The sequence below is a fragment of the Cyprinus carpio genome, chromosome B24 (genome assembly GCF_018340385.1).
Source record: "Cyprinus carpio isolate SPL01 chromosome B24, ASM1834038v1, whole genome shotgun sequence".
Classification (NCBI taxonomy): domain Eukaryota; kingdom Metazoa; phylum Chordata; class Actinopteri; order Cypriniformes; family Cyprinidae; genus Cyprinus; species Cyprinus carpio.
The window spans coordinates 10559817-10579189 of NC_056620.1; the positions used below are offsets into that span (position 1 = coordinate 10559817).

At 36.6% G+C, this 19373-nt stretch overlaps 1 protein-coding gene and 1 pseudogene across 1 annotated transcript; both read left to right on the forward strand.

Annotated features, from left to right (window-relative positions):
• The first annotated feature begins 2453 nt into the window (after positions 1 to 2453).
• LOC109089230 (translocating chain-associated membrane protein 1-like 1) lies at positions 2454 to 13101 on the forward strand. The gene is made up of 11 exons (XM_042751859.1): positions 2454 to 2621; positions 3800 to 3858; positions 4711 to 4832; positions 5000 to 5116; positions 5225 to 5280; positions 5675 to 5759; positions 6000 to 6070; positions 6818 to 6922; positions 7073 to 7216; positions 7824 to 7969; positions 11939 to 13101. Exons 1-11 carry the CDS (start codon positions 2494 to 2496, stop codon positions 12010 to 12012), a joined length of 1107 nt encoding a protein of 368 aa, XP_042607793.1. The 5' UTR covers positions 2454 to 2493; the 3' UTR covers positions 12013 to 13101.
• Positions 13102 to 17446: 4345 nt separating this feature from the next.
• LOC109058189 overlaps positions 17447 to 19373 on the forward strand; it is a 96246-nt pseudogene continuing 94319 nt past the window's right edge.

Consider the following 19373-nt stretch of genomic DNA (forward strand, 5'->3'; position numbering starts at 1 on the left):
TAGAATTTTGACCCAAACAATGTAATGTTGGCTATTGCATAAATATACCCCGATGCTACTTATAACTTTTTTTTTTTTTTTTGCTCCATATATATAATATATACTGATCTATATATAGTACTATATATATATATATAGATATATATATATGTGTGTGTGTGTGTGTGTGTGGTGTGTGTGTGCGTGTGGTGCGTGTGTGAACTTGAAGACTACTGTTCTTACAACATAGAAGGTTAAGTTATATGCAACTGGCCCCAGTCTATGGTGGCAATTTACATATAAATGCAACATGTTATTATGTCTATTTTTTAAAGAAAACATCCTGAAATACATAAATCGAGTACTTACTGTGTTTTCGTGTTGTACAAGTAAGTTTGACATCAGACAAAATTTCTTTTGCTAAGTCTTCATTGTCTGGCAGTGAGCCGACTGATCATACAGTATGAGGGTTGTTGTGAGATAAGTCCATTAAACTGTCCACGTTACCTGGCTCTCCCGAGTATAATATTAATTTACATTTATCTCTAAATAGCTGTCAGAACTGTGTCAAATTGTGAGAAGAGACCTTCGTAACTTACCAGAGTTTTTTCATCTTCTGCTTGCTCACATCAGCCGTGACGACGTAGTCCTCTGTTTGAGACCATATGATTTTCTCATAATATCATATGACGAGCAACAAACCACGTCCCTTTCTTGAGCTCAGCCGACAGTTAACTGGTGGGTTGTTATACACACCCCAATAATGCTTTATATATATGCAAGGGCTGGGACCAATGATTAAATACATCACTCATTTTTCATTCCCTTACCCTTTGAATACAGAAGAAATATCTTTCAGTCTCAACCAACGGCAGCGCTCACAATTTTCAATCTCACCAGCTTTTCTATTATTTCAAACAACAGGAAGCAACAGCACATTCTGTTCATGTGCTGATATCCTAATCTGAAACTACCAATTAACTACCGTCGCCTAACCAACATGTTGGCCAAAGACCTGTGTTTTATTTTGTGTTTGGCTGTTGTTATGAGACAAAAAATGAAACACAAGAAGAAATGCCTGTTTTTTGGTATGCTGCTTGTACATGTTTTTACAGAAAGAAACAGTTCCAAATAACTGTACTCCATGCTACAAAGTCTTTGGGGCTCATTGCATTCCTTTCGTTGATTACATTCTCTTTGGTTTGTCATTAGTTTTTCACACCAAAATCCATATTTACTCATTTAGAATGCCTTGTTTAAACACTTGATTCAGAATTCAACCACAAGACCATCTTACATTAGCAGGGCATCCAAAGTTATTGTCTGATCTCAGTTTGTGAACTAATTTTGATGAAAAGAATGAATAAAATATAGTCAGCCTATTAGAATTATTTCTGCAGGATCATGTGACACTGAAGACTGGGGTAATATGCTGAAAATTCAGCTTTGCATTACAGGAATACATTTATTTTTAAAATACATTAAAATAGAAAACAGTTTTTATTGTAATAATATTTGACAATATTACTGTCTTACTGTATTGTTTGTAAAATAAATGCAGCACTGGTGAACAAAAGCAAATCCTTTAAAAAAGTCTTAATTGTTACAAACTTTTGACCTGTAGCATAATGAATAAAATAAATGATATATTATTAGCTATATTCTATATAATATGTATATACATGACAAGTGTGTGTGTGTGGTTTGTTGGTGTGTGGTGGTGGTGTGTGTAAGTGTGTGTGTGTGTGTTGTGTGTGTGTGTGTTCGTGTGTGTGGGTGTGTGTGTGTAAATTTTAAAGTTAATGTTAAGCACAGCTAACAGTTTACAGCGACTTCAGCCTGAATGGTTCATGTTCCCTCGTACAAAATAACATAAGTAGATGACTTTATTAAATTATTAATGACCATTTGTGCACAGAAAAGTATTATTGTAGCTTCATAAAATTAAGGTTGAACCACTGATGTCATACAGACTATTTTAACAATGTCTTTACTACCTTTCTGGGTCTTAATCATGGTAGTAGCGTTGCTATCTATGCAGGCTGTGTAAAACGACACGAGGGTGACGAGTAATTTTCATTTTTGGGTTAACTAACCCTTTAATGTCTTTGTAATATAAGTAATGATATAAAGTATGTAGGCTGAAATACACAAATACACATATTAAATAATATATTTTACTGTCTGGTAATAATGACGATGTTAATTAAATAAACATGTATCTCTTTTTGTTTTTATTCATTAATTTCACTGTTATCCTCCTTTGTATCCACTAAGAAGGGCCCTTAAGTCTTGACCTCAAAATGAATAAAACGTCTCCTTTACTCCAGTCCAACGGATGGCGCTACTGCATCTTTTGTCACTGTACAACGTGCCTTAAGTTGAAAAAAGGGGGTGGAAGAAGAAAGACTGAAGTAGGCGTTAAGACTGACGTGCCTGCCAGATAACAAAAGTGAAGACGTGTTCCTCACTAACTCACACACACACCAAAACGTTCTCTCAACATCCACCAAGATGGGAATCCGAAAAAAGAACAACAAGAACCCACCGGTGCTCAGCCACGAGTTTGTGATCCAGAACCACGCGGATATTGTGTCTTGTGTTGCGATGGTGTTTCTGCTGGGTCTTATGTTTGAGGTCAGAATCCACTTTTGAATGAATTCATTCGCTCTTACAGATCTAACACCAGTCTTGAGTCAAAGATGACAAATCAGCCTGATCAGTGTTTATATTTTTGTTTTGTTTTTTCTTTAAGAAATCTAACGGACCTTTCGTGTTCTGTCATAGTCTCGGTCCCTTCCACTTCCTTTAACCTGCATATAGAACTGTTACGTTACTATTTGGTTTTACCTTTAATGTGCAGCATTTTTGAATCCTCTTGCATATTTATGATTCATATAAATGAATCTTTTTAGAGTAGGTTTTACTCTCAGGCGTAGGCGCTAATTGCATTCAATAGTTGGTAATTTTGATTCACACAGACATGATGCATGAGAGCGAAAGAGGAATTCCCTGAAACGATTAAATAATAAACTTTTAAGCCCGCGAGATAAAAAAAGAGAGAGAGAGAAAGAAAAATCACCCGCGTGGATTTATTATATTTAAAGGAGTGCTGAAAAAGACGAAAAACAGAATTGATTTGTAAAGAATGATTACGAAACATTGTAGCCGCACTGAGACTTTTTACGCGCAAATGAAGTGTTACGATGGACGTGGCAATCGGAGAATGACTGAGCGCTAAGATCACCGGTGCACAGCGGCAGCAGGCTCGCGATTTTTGTCACAAATGCTTTTATTGATAGATAATAACCTAATGATTTTACACCTTCAGCACTCGTTAGGAATGCGAGTTTTCACAACCGTTAGATTTGAACAATAGTTTGCTTAATATCAGCGCCAGTGCTGGTGCATCATGGGAAATGACGTTTACACTACTAGAACTGATTTTTGCACTTAAAGGGCATTTCTGAACAGATTTAAGTAAATGATTGTATGCTCATCTATAAATTATAATATCTTGGAAAATGTGTTTGATGAGAAACCGATTATAATTAGTGTATATATACCATTCACTTTGGGAAAAATGTGCACAAAAACATAACTCTGTCATTTACTTACCCTCATGTTGCTTGAAATCTGCAGGACTTATTTTTTAACACCATTCATTTGCATTGTCAACCTTATTTTACATACAATGCAAGTGAATGGTGACAGTCTGACTGCCGTTCTCTATTACCAGAGTTATAATTTTCAGTCTGATCAACTATTACTTTATTTGTGTATTGACTGCATTTTTATATTTCTTTCCATGTAGATTACATCAAAGGGTAGCGGTTTTGTTCATAACTGTGCAATACAACGTAACAATTCCAGCAAACGGTAAGTATGTGGCACTTTATACACACACACACACACACACACACACATACATATATATATATATATATATATATATATATTTGGATATATATGTATATGTATATATATATATATATATATATATATATATATATATATATATATATATATATATATATATTTGTATAATGTCTGTTTATACAATTTTCTGTTGTTTTTTTGTTTTAATTAAAACACCTCAAGATTATCAGGATGTTTTGTTCTAACAGGTTTTTGTCTAACAGCTCTACTAATGATGTTTATAAGTGAACTGATAATTGATGGCACTGACACTCACTGTGGCTGTTATAAGAACGAGCTAGATAATGTAAAAAAAAAAAAACAACAACTCCATCTTTTTGTTTTATCATGATTATCTCTTTTTATTTTGTAAGAATAATGCTCACTTCCAAAGTAAGGTGTAAGATCGAGTGCATTGGTTCTGTTATTCGTCATCTTGCTGTTTGCGTTTGGCCAAACAAATCAGTTCTGTCTATACTTAAATTAAATCAAGAAGTCACCATACTAGGCCATACTAAGATCATGCAATTTAGCATTTAATAAGACTGCATTATGATAATTTTTAAGATTGCATTTTGTTTGATTGCGACATATAATCATTGCTGTTAATAGTGTTCATCGTCTGTTTGATTACATCATTAGCTGAACTTTACCGTACCATATGTACATCAATTTGACATAATCACCACTGATAAGCTACTACTAAATATAATGTAGAAACGTAATTTTCTGTAAAGCTGCTTTGGAATGATTTGTATTGTGCAAAGCGCTATACAGATAAACTTGAATTGAATTTTGTATCATGGATTTTAGGAGGTCCAGAGGAAACAGCAGTGAATTACTTCCATTACGGTCTGAAAGATGTGGCCACTGTCTTCTTCTACATGTTAGTTGCCATTATCATGCACGCCATTATTCAGGAATACGTGCTAGATGTAAGTATCCTGTATAAACCTGAATAACCTTACAATGTTTTTATCTGAAACAACTAACGTTTGTCAATAAATGTTCATGTGTGTCTTAATAGTGTAACCACGGGGCTGTTAATACTAATAAATGTTTTGATTTGTTTTCCCATTAATTTGAACCCACGACTGTTCAGAAAATCAACAGGAAGATGCACTTCTCCAAAACCAAGCACAGCAAGTTCAATGAGTCGGGTCAGCTGAGTGCCTTTTACCTCTTCTCCTGCCTGTGGGGAGCCAGCATTCTTGTTTCTGTAAGAGCGTCACTACTCTGCTTCATATAAATATGAGCTTGTGTCCCAGGTCGGTGTTTATAACAGTGTCTGGAAGATTCATTGACTTATTTCTGCTTCATCTGAGAGAACCTCCTGTCCAATCCCGTCAGCCTTTGGGACGGTTACCCGCACACTCTTATGCCGTAAGTGCAAAGGAATTTAAATGCATTGCATGTTTACATTTAAAATAATGGAATATGTTGATTAACGACGGTAAAGTGATGGGGGTTTCAGTGTGTGCCATGAAATGGTGGAGGTTCATATTCCATCTCGCGTCACATCTGCCGATCTGCTGCATGAGCACTCATAAGATACATCTTCTTTGGTAAACTGATCTGCTGGGCTGGTTCTCATCGAGAACAGCGTTCAAAAGATTTCTCAAGACTCCTGATCAAATTATCTTGCATTAGTCTAATTCTCTCTTCTGATTTTTGTAGACCTACTGTATGGAACACACTGCTTGCAAATGCAATTATCATTGATGTTTGACTTCGACGAGTCGTGGAGATGCTGAAGTTGTTGCTTGTCTTGTTTTAGGTTCCAGCTGAAGTTCTACTACATCTGTCAGCTTGGTTACTGGCTTCATGCTATCCCTGAGCTCTACTTCCAGAAGACCAAGAAAGTAAGCAAGCAAAGCGTTTGAGGATGCGCAACATGCATTGAAAACCGTATTCATGCATCCTGCTATTGTGACCGGACTGATTTCCCTTTCCAGTGGCTTTGTGTTTACCAAACATTTACTTTTTACGGAAGTTCCATGACAATAGACAATCACTGTGGACATTTTTGGATGCACATACTATATGGATAGTGTTTATGTGGATGTTTAAGTAAATGTTGCATGTTTTGTTTTATTTTTCAGGAGGACATTCCTCGTCAGCTTGTTTATATCAGCCTTTACCTGGTCCACATCACAGGGGCCTACGTTCTGAAGTAAGCAATGTTTATTAATCATCATAAACGGTTGTCAGGGCACATATTTTTTACTACAACATAAATGACATATTCACTTGAACATTAAAATCGAACTGATCCTGAAACCTGCTCTAAATACTCTACCTCTCAAAAATGTAGAGGCCAGTTTTTTATTCAAAACAATATATTAAAACACATTAAATTGATCAAAAGTGATGATAAAGACATTTGTAATGTTACAAAAGATTTCTATTTTACTTTCAAATAAATGAGACTTACTATTCGTCAAAAAATCCTTAAAAAAAGTCTCTTGGTTTCTACAAATAAAAAATTAAGCAGCTCAGCTGTTATCAACATTGATAATAACCAAATCAACATATTAGAATGATTTCTAAAGGATCACGTGAAACTGAAGACTAGAGTAATGATGCTGAAAATTTACATTTTGCCATCACAGTAATAAATTTTGTTTTAAAAATATATTAAAATGGAAAACAGTTGTTTTCAATTGTAATGATATTTCAAAATATTACTGTTTTACTGCATTTCTGATCAAATAAATGTAGCCTTTTTGAGCATTTTTCCCCCCTCAAAATACATTTTAAAAAACTTACTGACCCAAAATGTTTAGATGTCAGATATTTTTGATTGGCTGTTGTTGCACCTGATTATGGCGTGGTGTAAAGTTAATTCCAAAATGACACTTTTTAAAGACTAATACAGCATTTACACTCGTGTTTAAACCATTAATGATGTGTTTTCCAGTCTGAACCGGTTGGGCCTGGTGTTGCTGGTTCTGCATTACTTTGTTGAGCTCCTCTTCCATGTATCCCGACTCATTTACTTCAGCAATGAAGACAGACAGACCGGGTGAGTGCTGTTCATTACACAGACCAAGTCCAGTTAATAAACACCTCCACTGATTTTTATTGTGCACAGATAGATTGAATATTAGCACATTTCTGTGTTTGTAACTCAGGAAAGGATGACCATTATGAAGCATGTTGTGTATGTTAACAGGTTTACAGTGTGGGCTGTTCTGTTTGTGCTGGGCCGGTTGTTGACTCTTTCCCTGTCTGTTCTCACTGTGGGCTTTGGGCTGGCTGGAGCAGAGAAACAGGGTCTGAACCTCGCAGAGGGAAGCTTTAATGTCCTGGTTGTTCGGTAAGCAGGGAGAAATTTCTTGTTGTATTCCTTCATCATTGCAAAGGAAAGGAAGGAATAATTAAGATCAATCATGCAAATGTCTTAAGGCATTTTGGATTGCTCTTCAGAAATTTTTCAAGAAGCAATTTTTTGCAACTTATTATAAACCAAGTGCCTTGTCATGTGATATGTTTGAATTTCTGTAGCGCTTTAAAGGAGGAAAATCTGTTAAAATCAAATGGTTTGCACCATGCCGGTTTTGTGGTATGTGCAATGCTGTCCAAATCTGATTTGCATAGTTTAGTTTTGAAGTGTTTGGTTTTCAGTATAAAAGTGCAGAGTGAGAGACGGTAACACAGTTATGTAGCCAAAAAAAAACAAAACCAAAAAAAACCCTCTTGGCATCAAATATAAAAATTTGCTCAAGTGGCCCAAAATTTCCAGTCAGCCATCAAAACAGTCTCAACTCATAATATGCATAATATATAATGACATTATAAAAGCTTTTCTACTTAAAGTGAGAGCCTTTTGGACGGATGTGATTCGTTTAAACACCAGATGATGGAAAAGCAATGAGTACCTTTTGCTTTTATTGTTGTTTGTAATGGCACTCTGTTTCTCTCAGGGTGACTGTCCTGGCTGCAATATGCACCGCTCAGGCTTTTATGATGTGGAAATTTATCAACTTCCAGCTGCGACGATGGAGAGAACATGCACAGACTCAGACCTTAAAGAAGAAATCATCCTCTTCTAAGAGCAAATCAAGGAAAGGTCAGTATTGCCCACTTAAGATCAGTTTACACGTTTATTAAAATACCACACGCTATTCTAATGTTCCAGTTAGGGGTGGGCGATATGATTGATGATATCAGTCATTTTAGAGGCTGCTGCCACTTTATTTTACCAATATACATACATGCATCTGATTTTCTTCCAACTGTTTACATTCACTTTACACTTACATCCCTCTAAGCGCCAAAGTTGCAAAATTGTGACAAGAAGTCATTCTTAATAAAATAGACTGTAGTTCCTAATATGGTGTAATATCTCATTTGTATTGCCTACTACTAGATGGCAGACATGTAGTACCTCGATTCTAGACCAGAATTATGTCTTGTTCCTATTCAAAGTGTTAGAGGAAATAGCAGAGAAAGTAAGCTATGGTGTCATTGGAGCGGTATCAGTTCAGTTCATAGCGTGCAAGTAAATTGTGAGATTTGTGAGAGATAATCGCCAAATGGCTAATAAATAGTTGTACCATGAGGATGTATTGCAAATGTTTTGGAAATGATGATCGGTCATCTAATAGTCGCGCTTCTCCCGGTACATCTTTGCAGCACAATGGTGCCACCGTGTAAGGCGTGAGTGTTCACGAAGCACAAACAAGTGATCATTTCGACCCTTTGCCCAACGGGGATGCGGGTGGCAGGGGTAAACGTGGTCGTAGTGTCCATAGGAGAACTGTTGCTGATTGCGCATGCTCTAAGGGCTGCCGGCAGACAAAGTACAGGTGCAGTCAGTGTGGGGTAGGTGCACTGTGCCATGCAGTGAGAGGTACCATACTCTCAAGAACTATAAACTGTGTCACCTAGATCCCTGATTGGGCAGATAGCTGGTCAACTGATCAAAAAATAGGCACATGCTTTTTACTATGGCACAGTAATATAGTAATAATTTACTACTTTCTCCTGTTTTACTGTTGATTTCCTCTTCTCCTGATCATTTGGAATGAGGATAAAAAGACAAAAAAAAAAAACATGCAAATAAGGTCAAACATCCATTCAATATCTATTATTTCCTGAATATTACTGATGAACTGATCAAAAAGTAGGCTACTGTTCACATGCGTTTTACTACTATATAAAGTGATGTGACATACAGCCAAATATGGTGACCCATACTCGGAATTTGTACGCTGCGCAGAACGGGATCCAGTGCGCGCACACACACACACACACACACACGGAGCAGTGGGCAGCTATTTATGCTGCGGCGCCCGGGCAGCAGTTGGGGGTTCGGTGCCTTTCTCAAGGGCACCTCAGTCGTGGTATTGAGGGTGGAGAGAGTGGTGTACATTCACTCCCCCCACCTACAATTCCTGCCAGCCCGAGACTCGAACTCGCAACCTTTGGATTACGAGTCCAACTTTCTAACCATTAGGCCATGACTTCCCATATAGTATAGTATAGTAATATAGTAATAATTTAGTACTTACTTATCATTTAGAATTAGTAATAAAAAGACAAAAAACAGTTGGAACAAAAACAAAAAAACAAAAAAAAAATAAAAACATGTAAATAAGTTCAAACATTAATGTCTAATATTTCCTGAATATTATGAAATTCAAGATGGCCGTCCCCTGATGACATCATAATATGCAAATTAGATGAGTATATTTACACCCCACATAAACTTTCGGTCATGCCCAACATTTTTCTAACTTAAAGTAGATCTCTATCTTTAAGCCCTTACAAGCCAAAATCTTTTGAAATCTTGATGTCAAAATCCAGCATTTTTTCCAAAAAAGTCTGGTGCCTAAAGAGTTAATACATAAGCGTTTACATGAATACCCACCAAAATGGCACTTTGACAATTTTGTGTGTATCTAACCATTGACACGCAGAAAGCCAATAAAGAAATGTGCATGTTTTGGGTGCAAGACTAGTACTGTACCGAGTTCTTTTTTGCGGCTTATTGCATTTAAAGTGATAGTTCACCCAAAAATGAAAATTCTGTCATTAATTTCTCACCCTCATGTTGTTCCAAACCTGTAAGACTTTCGTTCATCTGTTGTTACATGAACTATTTTAACAATGTCCTTTACTACATTTCTGGACCTTAAACGGGTTGCTGTCTATGGAGGGTCAGAAAGCTCTCATATTTCATCAAAAAATTAAAAAAATCTTTCTACCTAGAGATGCACTACAGGGCAAATGTTTGAAATTGTTTTTATTTTTTGAAAGAAGTCTCTTATGCTCATCCAGCTGCATATATTTATTAATACATGTACAAACAATACAGTAAAAACAGTAATATTGTGTAAAATGATTACAATGTGACGGGCTGCACGATATATCGTTTCAGCATCAATATCGCGATGTACGCATCCGCGATATTCACATCGCGGGATGTGCAATGTTTAGTTTACAGATCATTATATTTATACTGATTGTTTTCTTTGAACACACAGACACCCTGTCTACACTAGATGTGAAAAGCGACTATTTGTGTCTGAAATGACACGTATGCGCTAAATTGTCAAAATGCATGTCTCTGCAAGTATCCTTGTAAACACAGGTGCTTATGGTTTAGGTGAAGGTAAACAATTGAGAAAGAAAATGGATGTTTAACAGTATATGGGTTCACAGCAGTTTAATGTTCCTGAGGCTTTCTGTGTCACCAATGTTAATCAAACAACAAAACTATTAATTAATTAAATTTTTACAGTGAAGACTGTAGTGTTATTTTACATTTGATTATTGAATGTCTGTACCTGAATACTATTAGACTTACCTAAAAAAATATATATCGCAATGTGAGGTTTTTTATTTTTCCAATATCATACAACCCTAAATTTGATGTGAAGTCCAAGTAATGGTAACCCATACTCAGAATTTGTCTTCTGTATTTAACCCATCCAAGTTTGTGCACACATTAGGAGCAGGGAGTAGTGAACACACACCCATAGCAGTGGTGCCCAAGGAGCAATTTGGGTATAAGTGCCTTCCTCAAGGGCACCTCAGGTTATGTCTACATTAATACGGATACATTTGAAAATGGCGTTTTTGTTTTAAAATGTTCTCCGTCCACACTAGCGTTTTCAAGCATTTTCCAAAAGTGTCTCATCCACACAGAAAGTTAAATTTGCTTTCTGCGCATGCGTAAAGCCTCAAAAAAGCTCACTGCAGATTATACACATGGAACAGACATGAAACGTTTTTCTGACAGGAAATTTTATATATTTTATTTAAGAAAAGAACTCACCATTCACTAACGCGTCCAGGTCGCACACACTCACGATTCTATAACACAACTCGCGATCGCGAGTAAATTTGCTTTCATCTTTGCAGGACTGTGATATGAAGAGTGTACAAACTAACACATCTATAGCAATAGTGTGAAAGTGCATAGTACATAACGTGTGCAATACCAGTATAAACACGGATATCTATTTGTATAATATGCGCCACATGACTAAACTTGTGTCATCGTTTTCAAAAGCCTCCGTTTTCACAGTCCACACCACAAGACGAAAACGGCGTTTTCAAATTTATCCACTTTGGAGAGCATTTTTAAAAAGCTCAGTTTTCCTTGATAAAAACACTGTCTCAGTGTGGAAGGAAGGCCAAAAAGGAGAGAAAAAGATGCATTTTCAAACGAAAACGTATTAGTGTGGACATGGCCTCAGATGTGGGTATTTAGTGTGGCAGAACGCTGTTCAATCACTTCCCCCACCGACATGTCCTGCCAGTTTTGAGACTCAAACCTGCAACCTTCGTGTTACAAGTCTCTATGACTCTCTAACCATCAGGCCACAACTTGCCCCTATTTAAAAGAAATGTTGTCATTGCTGGAGTAATGACTGCTGAAAATTCAGCTTTGCCACTACAAAAAGAATTTAAATATATTAAAACAGAAATAAGATCCTTTATACCAAACCTTTGAAAAATAGTAACAGCACTTCAGGTATCTAGACTACACATTCACTTGTCAAGCATCTTCTCAATTGTATTTTCACAGCCAATGGTGTAAACGGATCCGTTGGAGCCGGTGGAGCAGATTCCCCAAGAGCGAGGAAGGAGAAGTCATCATAAACTACTCTTGATCCCAACTTCTGTCCTGGCTGAAATCAGCCTGATCATTCCTCTCCCTTCTCTCCATCCCACAGTTTATCTGTAGCCCCCTTCCCCTCCTGTTTATCTGAAAACAACAACAACTTGCAATATGGAAACATCCTCATCCTGCTCCTTGATACTGTAGGATGCTGAATGCTGTATTTTTAATGAAGCCATCCAACTATTATGTCTCTTTGCAAGAAGGGCTTAAGGAAAAGTGGCTTTGGGGGATTTTGGAGGGGTTCTTTTTACCCCCTCACACACATTTGTTTCCTTATTCTGAAGGTCCATATGCTCTTTGCTTTATTTGCTTAATGCTGCAATCCCAAATCCGAAATCTATGATCCAGCCATACCTACAAAGAGAACATGAAAGCTGTGGGAAAAATGTAACTTATTTTTTTACAAGTGCCTAACCATACATCATCTTGACAGATCAGAGAGGAATAACTCAGTATTTTAACTTGAGTTTGAAATCAGGGTTGTATTTAAAGTTCTCTAAAGGCTCACACTTGTTGTTGAATCTATCCTGTGCATTTAGAACCACGTCTAATGTCTCTTCATTTGTGTTGTTGTATAAATGCATTGTCACATTTTTCATTAGAAAAAAGATCACAAGCAAAAATGTTCATTTGATGCCTTTTTTTTTAATGAGTTCCATTTGTTGCACTGTACTGCATAATTAGTCAAGGTAAGCAAAAAGTGTAATGCTCCACAAATTGTTAACTTAGCAAAGGATGTTGAACAAAATGAACAAAAGTTGTGTGCTTTTGATTTGTCAGATTATACCTTTTACTCTTGAACTTGGCTGACTTTGCTGTTCGGAGTTGATAACACATGTAAATGTCAAATCACACGTGTCATTCCAGTGAGACTGAAGTCAGGATCTAAGGAAAAGTTCTCAGAAATCATTTTCATAGATTGGTGTGATTTAAGAACAACAGTACATAGAGAATGACGTTCAATAATAATAATAAAAAAGCATTGTCATCTCACACTTATTTTACCCAAGTACAACCAATGAGAAAGACAACCAGTGAATACATTAATAAAAATTGTTTTCACTGTATTGGTTATTTGTCTATATTTGTTTTACCACATTTTAGAAAACAACGGTCAAAACAGGGGTCGAAATTCTTGAACCGCTCGAAAACAGTCAAGTTTTCAAACATCGTTTCAGTAAATTTCGAGTCCGAGTTGGTCAGGAAGCGCCAAATAACACTCGTGAACAGTAACCATAGCAACAGTTGTTCGAGAATCTACTATGGCCGCTGATCTATGTATCTATAATCTCTATTGTAGACATAGACAGTAAAAGAAATTATAGATCAGTGACTGCCATAGAAAAACGTTAGGCCTGGACCTTTTTCACATTTCCGGGTTTCTCAGCAGCAGAAGTTGTCATAGTTGGGTTAACTTGAAGAGCAGTGAATGGGAGAGTACCACAAATATATATATATATATATATATATATATATATATATATATATATATATATATATATATATATATTTGCATTCCCAAATATCAAAATAAAAAAACAAAAACACCACTATAATGACTTCAAAAAAAACAAAAAAAATAAAAAAAAAAAAAAAAAAAATAAAAAAAAAAAATAATAAAAAAAATGTGAGAGACTGATAACTCAGAAGAGAGAACGATGTCAAATTTACCTTCCCTCCCATATAACGTTACTGTGCAAATTAGAAACACCCTCGCATTAGCTTTAACTGTTGTTGTTTATTTCTACATTTCTACAATTTGAAAAAAAAAAAAAAACAGTGTTAGAAATAGTGTTAGAAATGTACATACATCTAATATATATATATATATATATATATATATATATATATATATATATATATATATATATATATATATATATATATATATATATATATATATATATATATATATATTATATATATATATATATATATATATGTATATAATGAAAAACTTTCGAGGATTTACGATGCTGATGACCGTTACATCACAGTGCACAGAAAAGTGAAAATTGTACATAATATTACAACGATTTGTTTTATAAATAATAATAATAATAATAATAATAATACGTAATCCTCAAATGTAATACATTTTAAAAAAGCATACTGAAAACTTAATTTATTTAATTTTGCTTCAAGAGCTCATTTTCCTTAAAATGTTGCTGTTGTCCATGTAGTGGCGCTGTTCGCCAAGATTTCTCTTTATCGTAAGCACATTGATATTTATTGGTTTCGCAAATCACTCAGCGCGTATGTTGTGGGTATTTTTCATTAGCGAAAGTATAAAACATGAAACCAAATATAACAACGTTTCTATTAATGTTTTTCTGAAGTTATAGTGCAGTCTCTTTCGTAGTGTTGCGGCAGCCCCGTGCTTTTCACAATTGTTGTCAAGATTGCCAATCTAAAAGAGTGTGAACAGCGAATATTGCATAAGTCACTGTTTGCAGATTTCCCTTTGAGAGAAGTTACATTCGCTGTAGACCTTTGGCCGACACGGGTTGCAGCTGTAGGATTCGTTTCGATTCGCCCAGACTTCATCTCGCTCGCTGGCTGAGGTTCACATGGAAGTATTTTTATATAGGAAATCAACCTGTCGCCGTGTGGGTTTTGATCGGATACCTGACACATTTGGGGTTTATCTTTACTCACTAAATGAGGACTGCAAGAACAGAAAAAGAGCTCTTGGCTATATGGAGACAGTAAAAACAGACACAAGAGCAGACATACCAGATCTAAACAGCCAGAGTCGGCGTCAGAGCAGATCTACTGGAGGGGCATTGTTCATCGGCGGGGGGGGCACTGTCGTTTGATAAATATTTTTTGACGTATTGGCAACATCATAGTAGCATGGAAATCCAGACCTAAATCTGAAAGATCTATATAGAATGACAATGAACGATTTAGACTTGGGTTTTTATCTAAAAGAGGAACAGAAGACAGCGCTGAAATTTGCTGTTTTGCACCGGATACGGCAAGAGTCAGTTAGCTCCAATGATCTATATAGAATGCCAATGTTAGCTCCAATGATCTATCTATATAGAATTGTGACGAGTGGGGCGGGGGCCGAGAGCCGTGGAACGGAGCGAGGCCGTGGATATTGGGAAATGAGCGACACCTGCTCCACTCACCGGTCTCGAGTCCCACGGAGGAGATTGGGAGGATACAAAAGAGGAGCGACGACAGCGAAGGACGAGAGAGGACCAGACCTGGGGTTTATTTTGTGTTTGGTTTTTGTTTTTGCGTGGCAGTCGACCGTGAGGGGCTGTTGCGCTATTTTATGTTTATTTGGTTATTAAAGTTTTATTTGAATGTTCGCCGGTTCCCGCCTCCTTCTTCCCGTGATTATGGAGTTTTTTTTATTATTACAAGAATGTCATTGTATAATTTTTTTATTTTTATTTTTACCTGTCTTGATTCCTAATACACAACAGATGACGATTGTTAGTTAAAACGTTCAGAATACGATTCCATATAAGGTTAGTATAGCCTAGTTCAGCACTTTGCGAATGGACAGCGACTCAAGTAGCACGTAGTAGCCTATTCTCGCGTTCTACAAGTTCAGTAGCCTACATTTTTGGGAAACGCGCGAGGAATGTGCGGCTAATGTTTATAACCTTGCACGTAGAGAGCGCTTTTAAGAGCTAAGATAGGCTAGGCTACATCGTTATCGGGAAAACCCGGCCCAGAACAGATAGCCTAAACAACAGAACAGGACAGAAAATAATAATATAATATAATATAGGCTAAATAAAAAACATAAAATAGGCCTACAATAAATAGCAATATATATTTTTATACTTAAATAATTAACAATTACGACGACAAAAATAAAACACTGATCAGTTTTGAAGCTTTGAAACACCGGCAAAAAATGTCCCCATCAGACAAAGTTTTTTCGTATAGATGTTTCTAAAAACTTACTTCTGGACATCATCCACACAAATGTCTGCGTATTAAAATCTTTTGGCGGTTGCCCGGAGCTAGCATTTGCAGAAGAAGCGCCAGCTCGGCTCTCATAGACCATGGTAACTGTGCCGGAGTATCTAAGTCTGCTGATGATGACGAGGCTGCGAAGGTCTAAACCATTTAAATCCATTTTTTTTTTTTTTTTTTTTTAGAATTTTTTTTAAATTAGCTGCCAACAACTGTCTATAATATAGACGGACAAACTGTTCTTCAATTTGAAATGGATTTTGCACGCGTGCTGCAAATCAAATGTAAAGTTTACTCGGCGACCAATAAGCATTCACCCATAGTGAATGCCTAGTAACGTGCCATGAACAACCAAAATTATGCATTTTCCCATTCTTTTTATTTTATTTAATTTAAGTTACAGTTTGAACATTGAATATTATACTAAAAGGGATATTTTTTTTGGGCCACGCCATGACCCTTTAGGAGGGGCATCAATGACCGCTAGGGGGGGCACGGCCCTCGAATGCCCCACCACAGCGCCGGCGCTGAATGCAGCTATGATACACGGTGGAGTACTAGACTTGAAAAACCCTTATAGGGGCTTCTTCTCATTGTATTTCACAGATGTTCATTACCTTTAAACGACGGCTAGAGATGTGGACTCATAACCGAGGAAATGTCTGATAAATACAAAAAAAAAAAAATCATTTAAATTGCATTTATATTTTATTATTAAGCTATATATATAATAACATATTCTTCAGTGATGTGACAAAATCCACAAATATTGATTGTTTTTCAGTACATAGTAGACTCGGGAGACTTCAAAGAACTATTTCAATGTCTAGAAGACGAAAAAAATATACCAATGGTGGATAAAACTGGATTTAAATGGACCGTTTGCTATTCTCAGACCCAAACGCTCTTGAATTTTCTCTTACATTGTCAGGGCCTTAACTTGGTGGAAGAGGTTCTGATGTTACGTTTGTACTTTGTTTCGTTAAAAAAGTTTTTATTTACTAACAAATGTAGATTAAATGTATATTAAGAGTCCTAATAAACCATAACACGCAGGATGTGATGTATGGAGGTCTGGAAAGCAGTTTTTCATGTGGGTCATCTAATGTGATTTTTAATTAAGCTGTTATGACATTGATAATAGAGTGCAGATCGCTTTGGGTTTGGAATAACAACAACACCGGCTCGTAACCGGACCACTCTGGCACACTTTTTCCTCCCACAGCACCGGTTTAAAGGCGAAAGCTTTTGTAAACTGGCCATTCAACAATGTTTTGATTCCCTCCCATAATATTATGAAACATCTCCTCCTCGCAGTTTAAAAAAACACAAAGACTCATAGAATCCAATCCGACGGGTGAGCCTCGTCCTTACGTTTGCTGTATCATCATTTTGCCCCGTTGCTCACTGCGAGGTTGCTATGCAGGCTGGAGTAAACGAGTAGACACTGGTGCCCATAGTATATGTGGGGGAGGTTTTTCTGGCGAGATAAACAAGCAGCCAGCCATCGTTAGGCATAAGGCAGCAGAAACATGGCGGCGGCAGTTAACTATAATGCTGTTTCACCAACCCGAAGGTCAGAGCTGGACATAACGTACAGGATTTAAAAGGAAACAAAACACTGTAAGTCCGACGTGGTTGCAAATGTTGATTGTTTGCCGGTGAATGGCGGTTTGGGGTGGCTTTGTAACGCGATTTTTACACACTCGCTGCAGGATCCAATCACAGTTCCGCGGCGGCGGTATCCTGCATTAGCTTGCTAAACCAGCTACACTCGCTATTTCAGCTTGGCCACTTTGCGAAGTTAGAGAGTTGTGTTTTGCCTGTTGTCGTTGTGTAAACAAATCTCTTTGAGCGACCTTGAAGCGGACGCACGGCTGTTATTGTTTTAACATTTCAGTTGTGTTGCTGCTTTAAGTTACTTGATTCGCCCACGCTGCTCGGGTTTGAGCGATTAAGTTTAGCCAGCTCTCCCCTCTTATTTGCCTGGCTAGCTTTAGCCTGCGAGGCTCCATTTGAGTAGGCGAGGAAGGCAGGTCCAGCGATATTCAGTGGTATTTTAACTTTAGCTGTTACATCGTAACGTGTGACTGGAGTTCCACTGCAATGCTTGTGTTACACTGTTAGCCAGCGGGACTGTAACAGTTCTGAAGCGAGCCGCTAAAAGCAACAATGTAGCGTTCGCGGGCGCGTTCTACTGAAAGTAAACGCGTGTTGTTATTTGTCGGTCTCCGCGTTCGTTTCTGTGCGGGCTGAGATTAGTGAGTCAGCTCTTTGCTCAAACTACTGCACGCCACGGTTCGGTTTTCTGGAGCTCGACTGATTGAAGAAAGGAAAAGTTGGGGGCGCCAGTAGCAGGGGATGCTGCTAAATAGCATTTACCTCGTGATTTGCCTGAGCTCCACTATTTTCACAAGCGTTTATATGTGGAGCAAAGGCTGCTTTTGTCGTCCAGCTCTCCGGGAGATTTTTAGTTTGGTCGACAGAGTTCGTAGCCGCCGTGACGAGGGTTTACGGTGTATGACGTCACGCCACCGGGTAGTTCATTGGGTCTAGGTCATGTTTAGATGCACCTTAGCATTTAAGTCGTAACTCATCATATAGATAAATTTGGTCTTGAATACTTACTTTTTTTTGTCTACATTCTATTGTTGTTTTTCTCTCTCTCTCTCTTTCATCTCTCTTATTTAATTTCATTCAAACTTAGCTATATTGGGAGTGTGAATTGTGAGAATGGTTTAGGTTATATTTCGATTCCTCTAATGATTCTAGTTCATTAACGATGCCATTGACGATTTATTTTTATTAAAAAATATGTTAAGTTCCAGTTGTTAACATTAATATGAATTAAAAATGAAAATTACTTATAAACTGACCTGAGTTAACATGAACTAACAATAGACAGAAAGCTGTATTTGTGTTTAACTAACGTTAACAAAGATTAATAAATGCAAATTATTGCTCATTTTTGTTTAATGTTAGTTAATGCATCAACTAATGTCAAATAATATTAAAATATTTGGAAATAAAAAATACCATTCGCTTTTACAGCCCTTAGATTTTATCAGAAAAGTTACAACAAACCAGTAATAAATTACAAACACACACAAAATTTAATATGCTATTAAAATGTGTGTTTAAAAATGATTTTTTTGATAGAATTCTTGGTTCATTTTGTGTCACACATGACAAAACATTAGTGATTCCGTAAGAGTGTCCACTTACTGATTCAAGCTGAAGTGTTTTTGATTCACTATAAAGAACTGGTCCTTATATGTTCACGTAAAAAATCTTGTGTAATATATATATATATATATATATATATATATATATATATATATATATATTATTTTTAAAATTCTATTTGTTATACTATATATATATATATTAGTATAAC

Bases quoted from the DNA above. Each gene is read 5' to 3' on its own strand.
- LOC109089230 (XM_042751859.1), top strand. From the start codon at position 2,494: ATGGGAATCCGAAAAAAGAACAACAAGAACCCACCGGTGCTCAGCCAC. The intron at 3,859-4,710 runs GTAAGTATGTGG...CATGGATTTTAG, and splicing joins CGTAACAATTCCAGCAAACG to GAGGTCCAGAGGAAACAGCA. The intron at 5,760-5,999 runs GTAAGCAAGCAA...TTTATTTTTCAG, and splicing joins ACTTCCAGAAGACCAAGAAA to GAGGACATTCCTCGTCAGCT.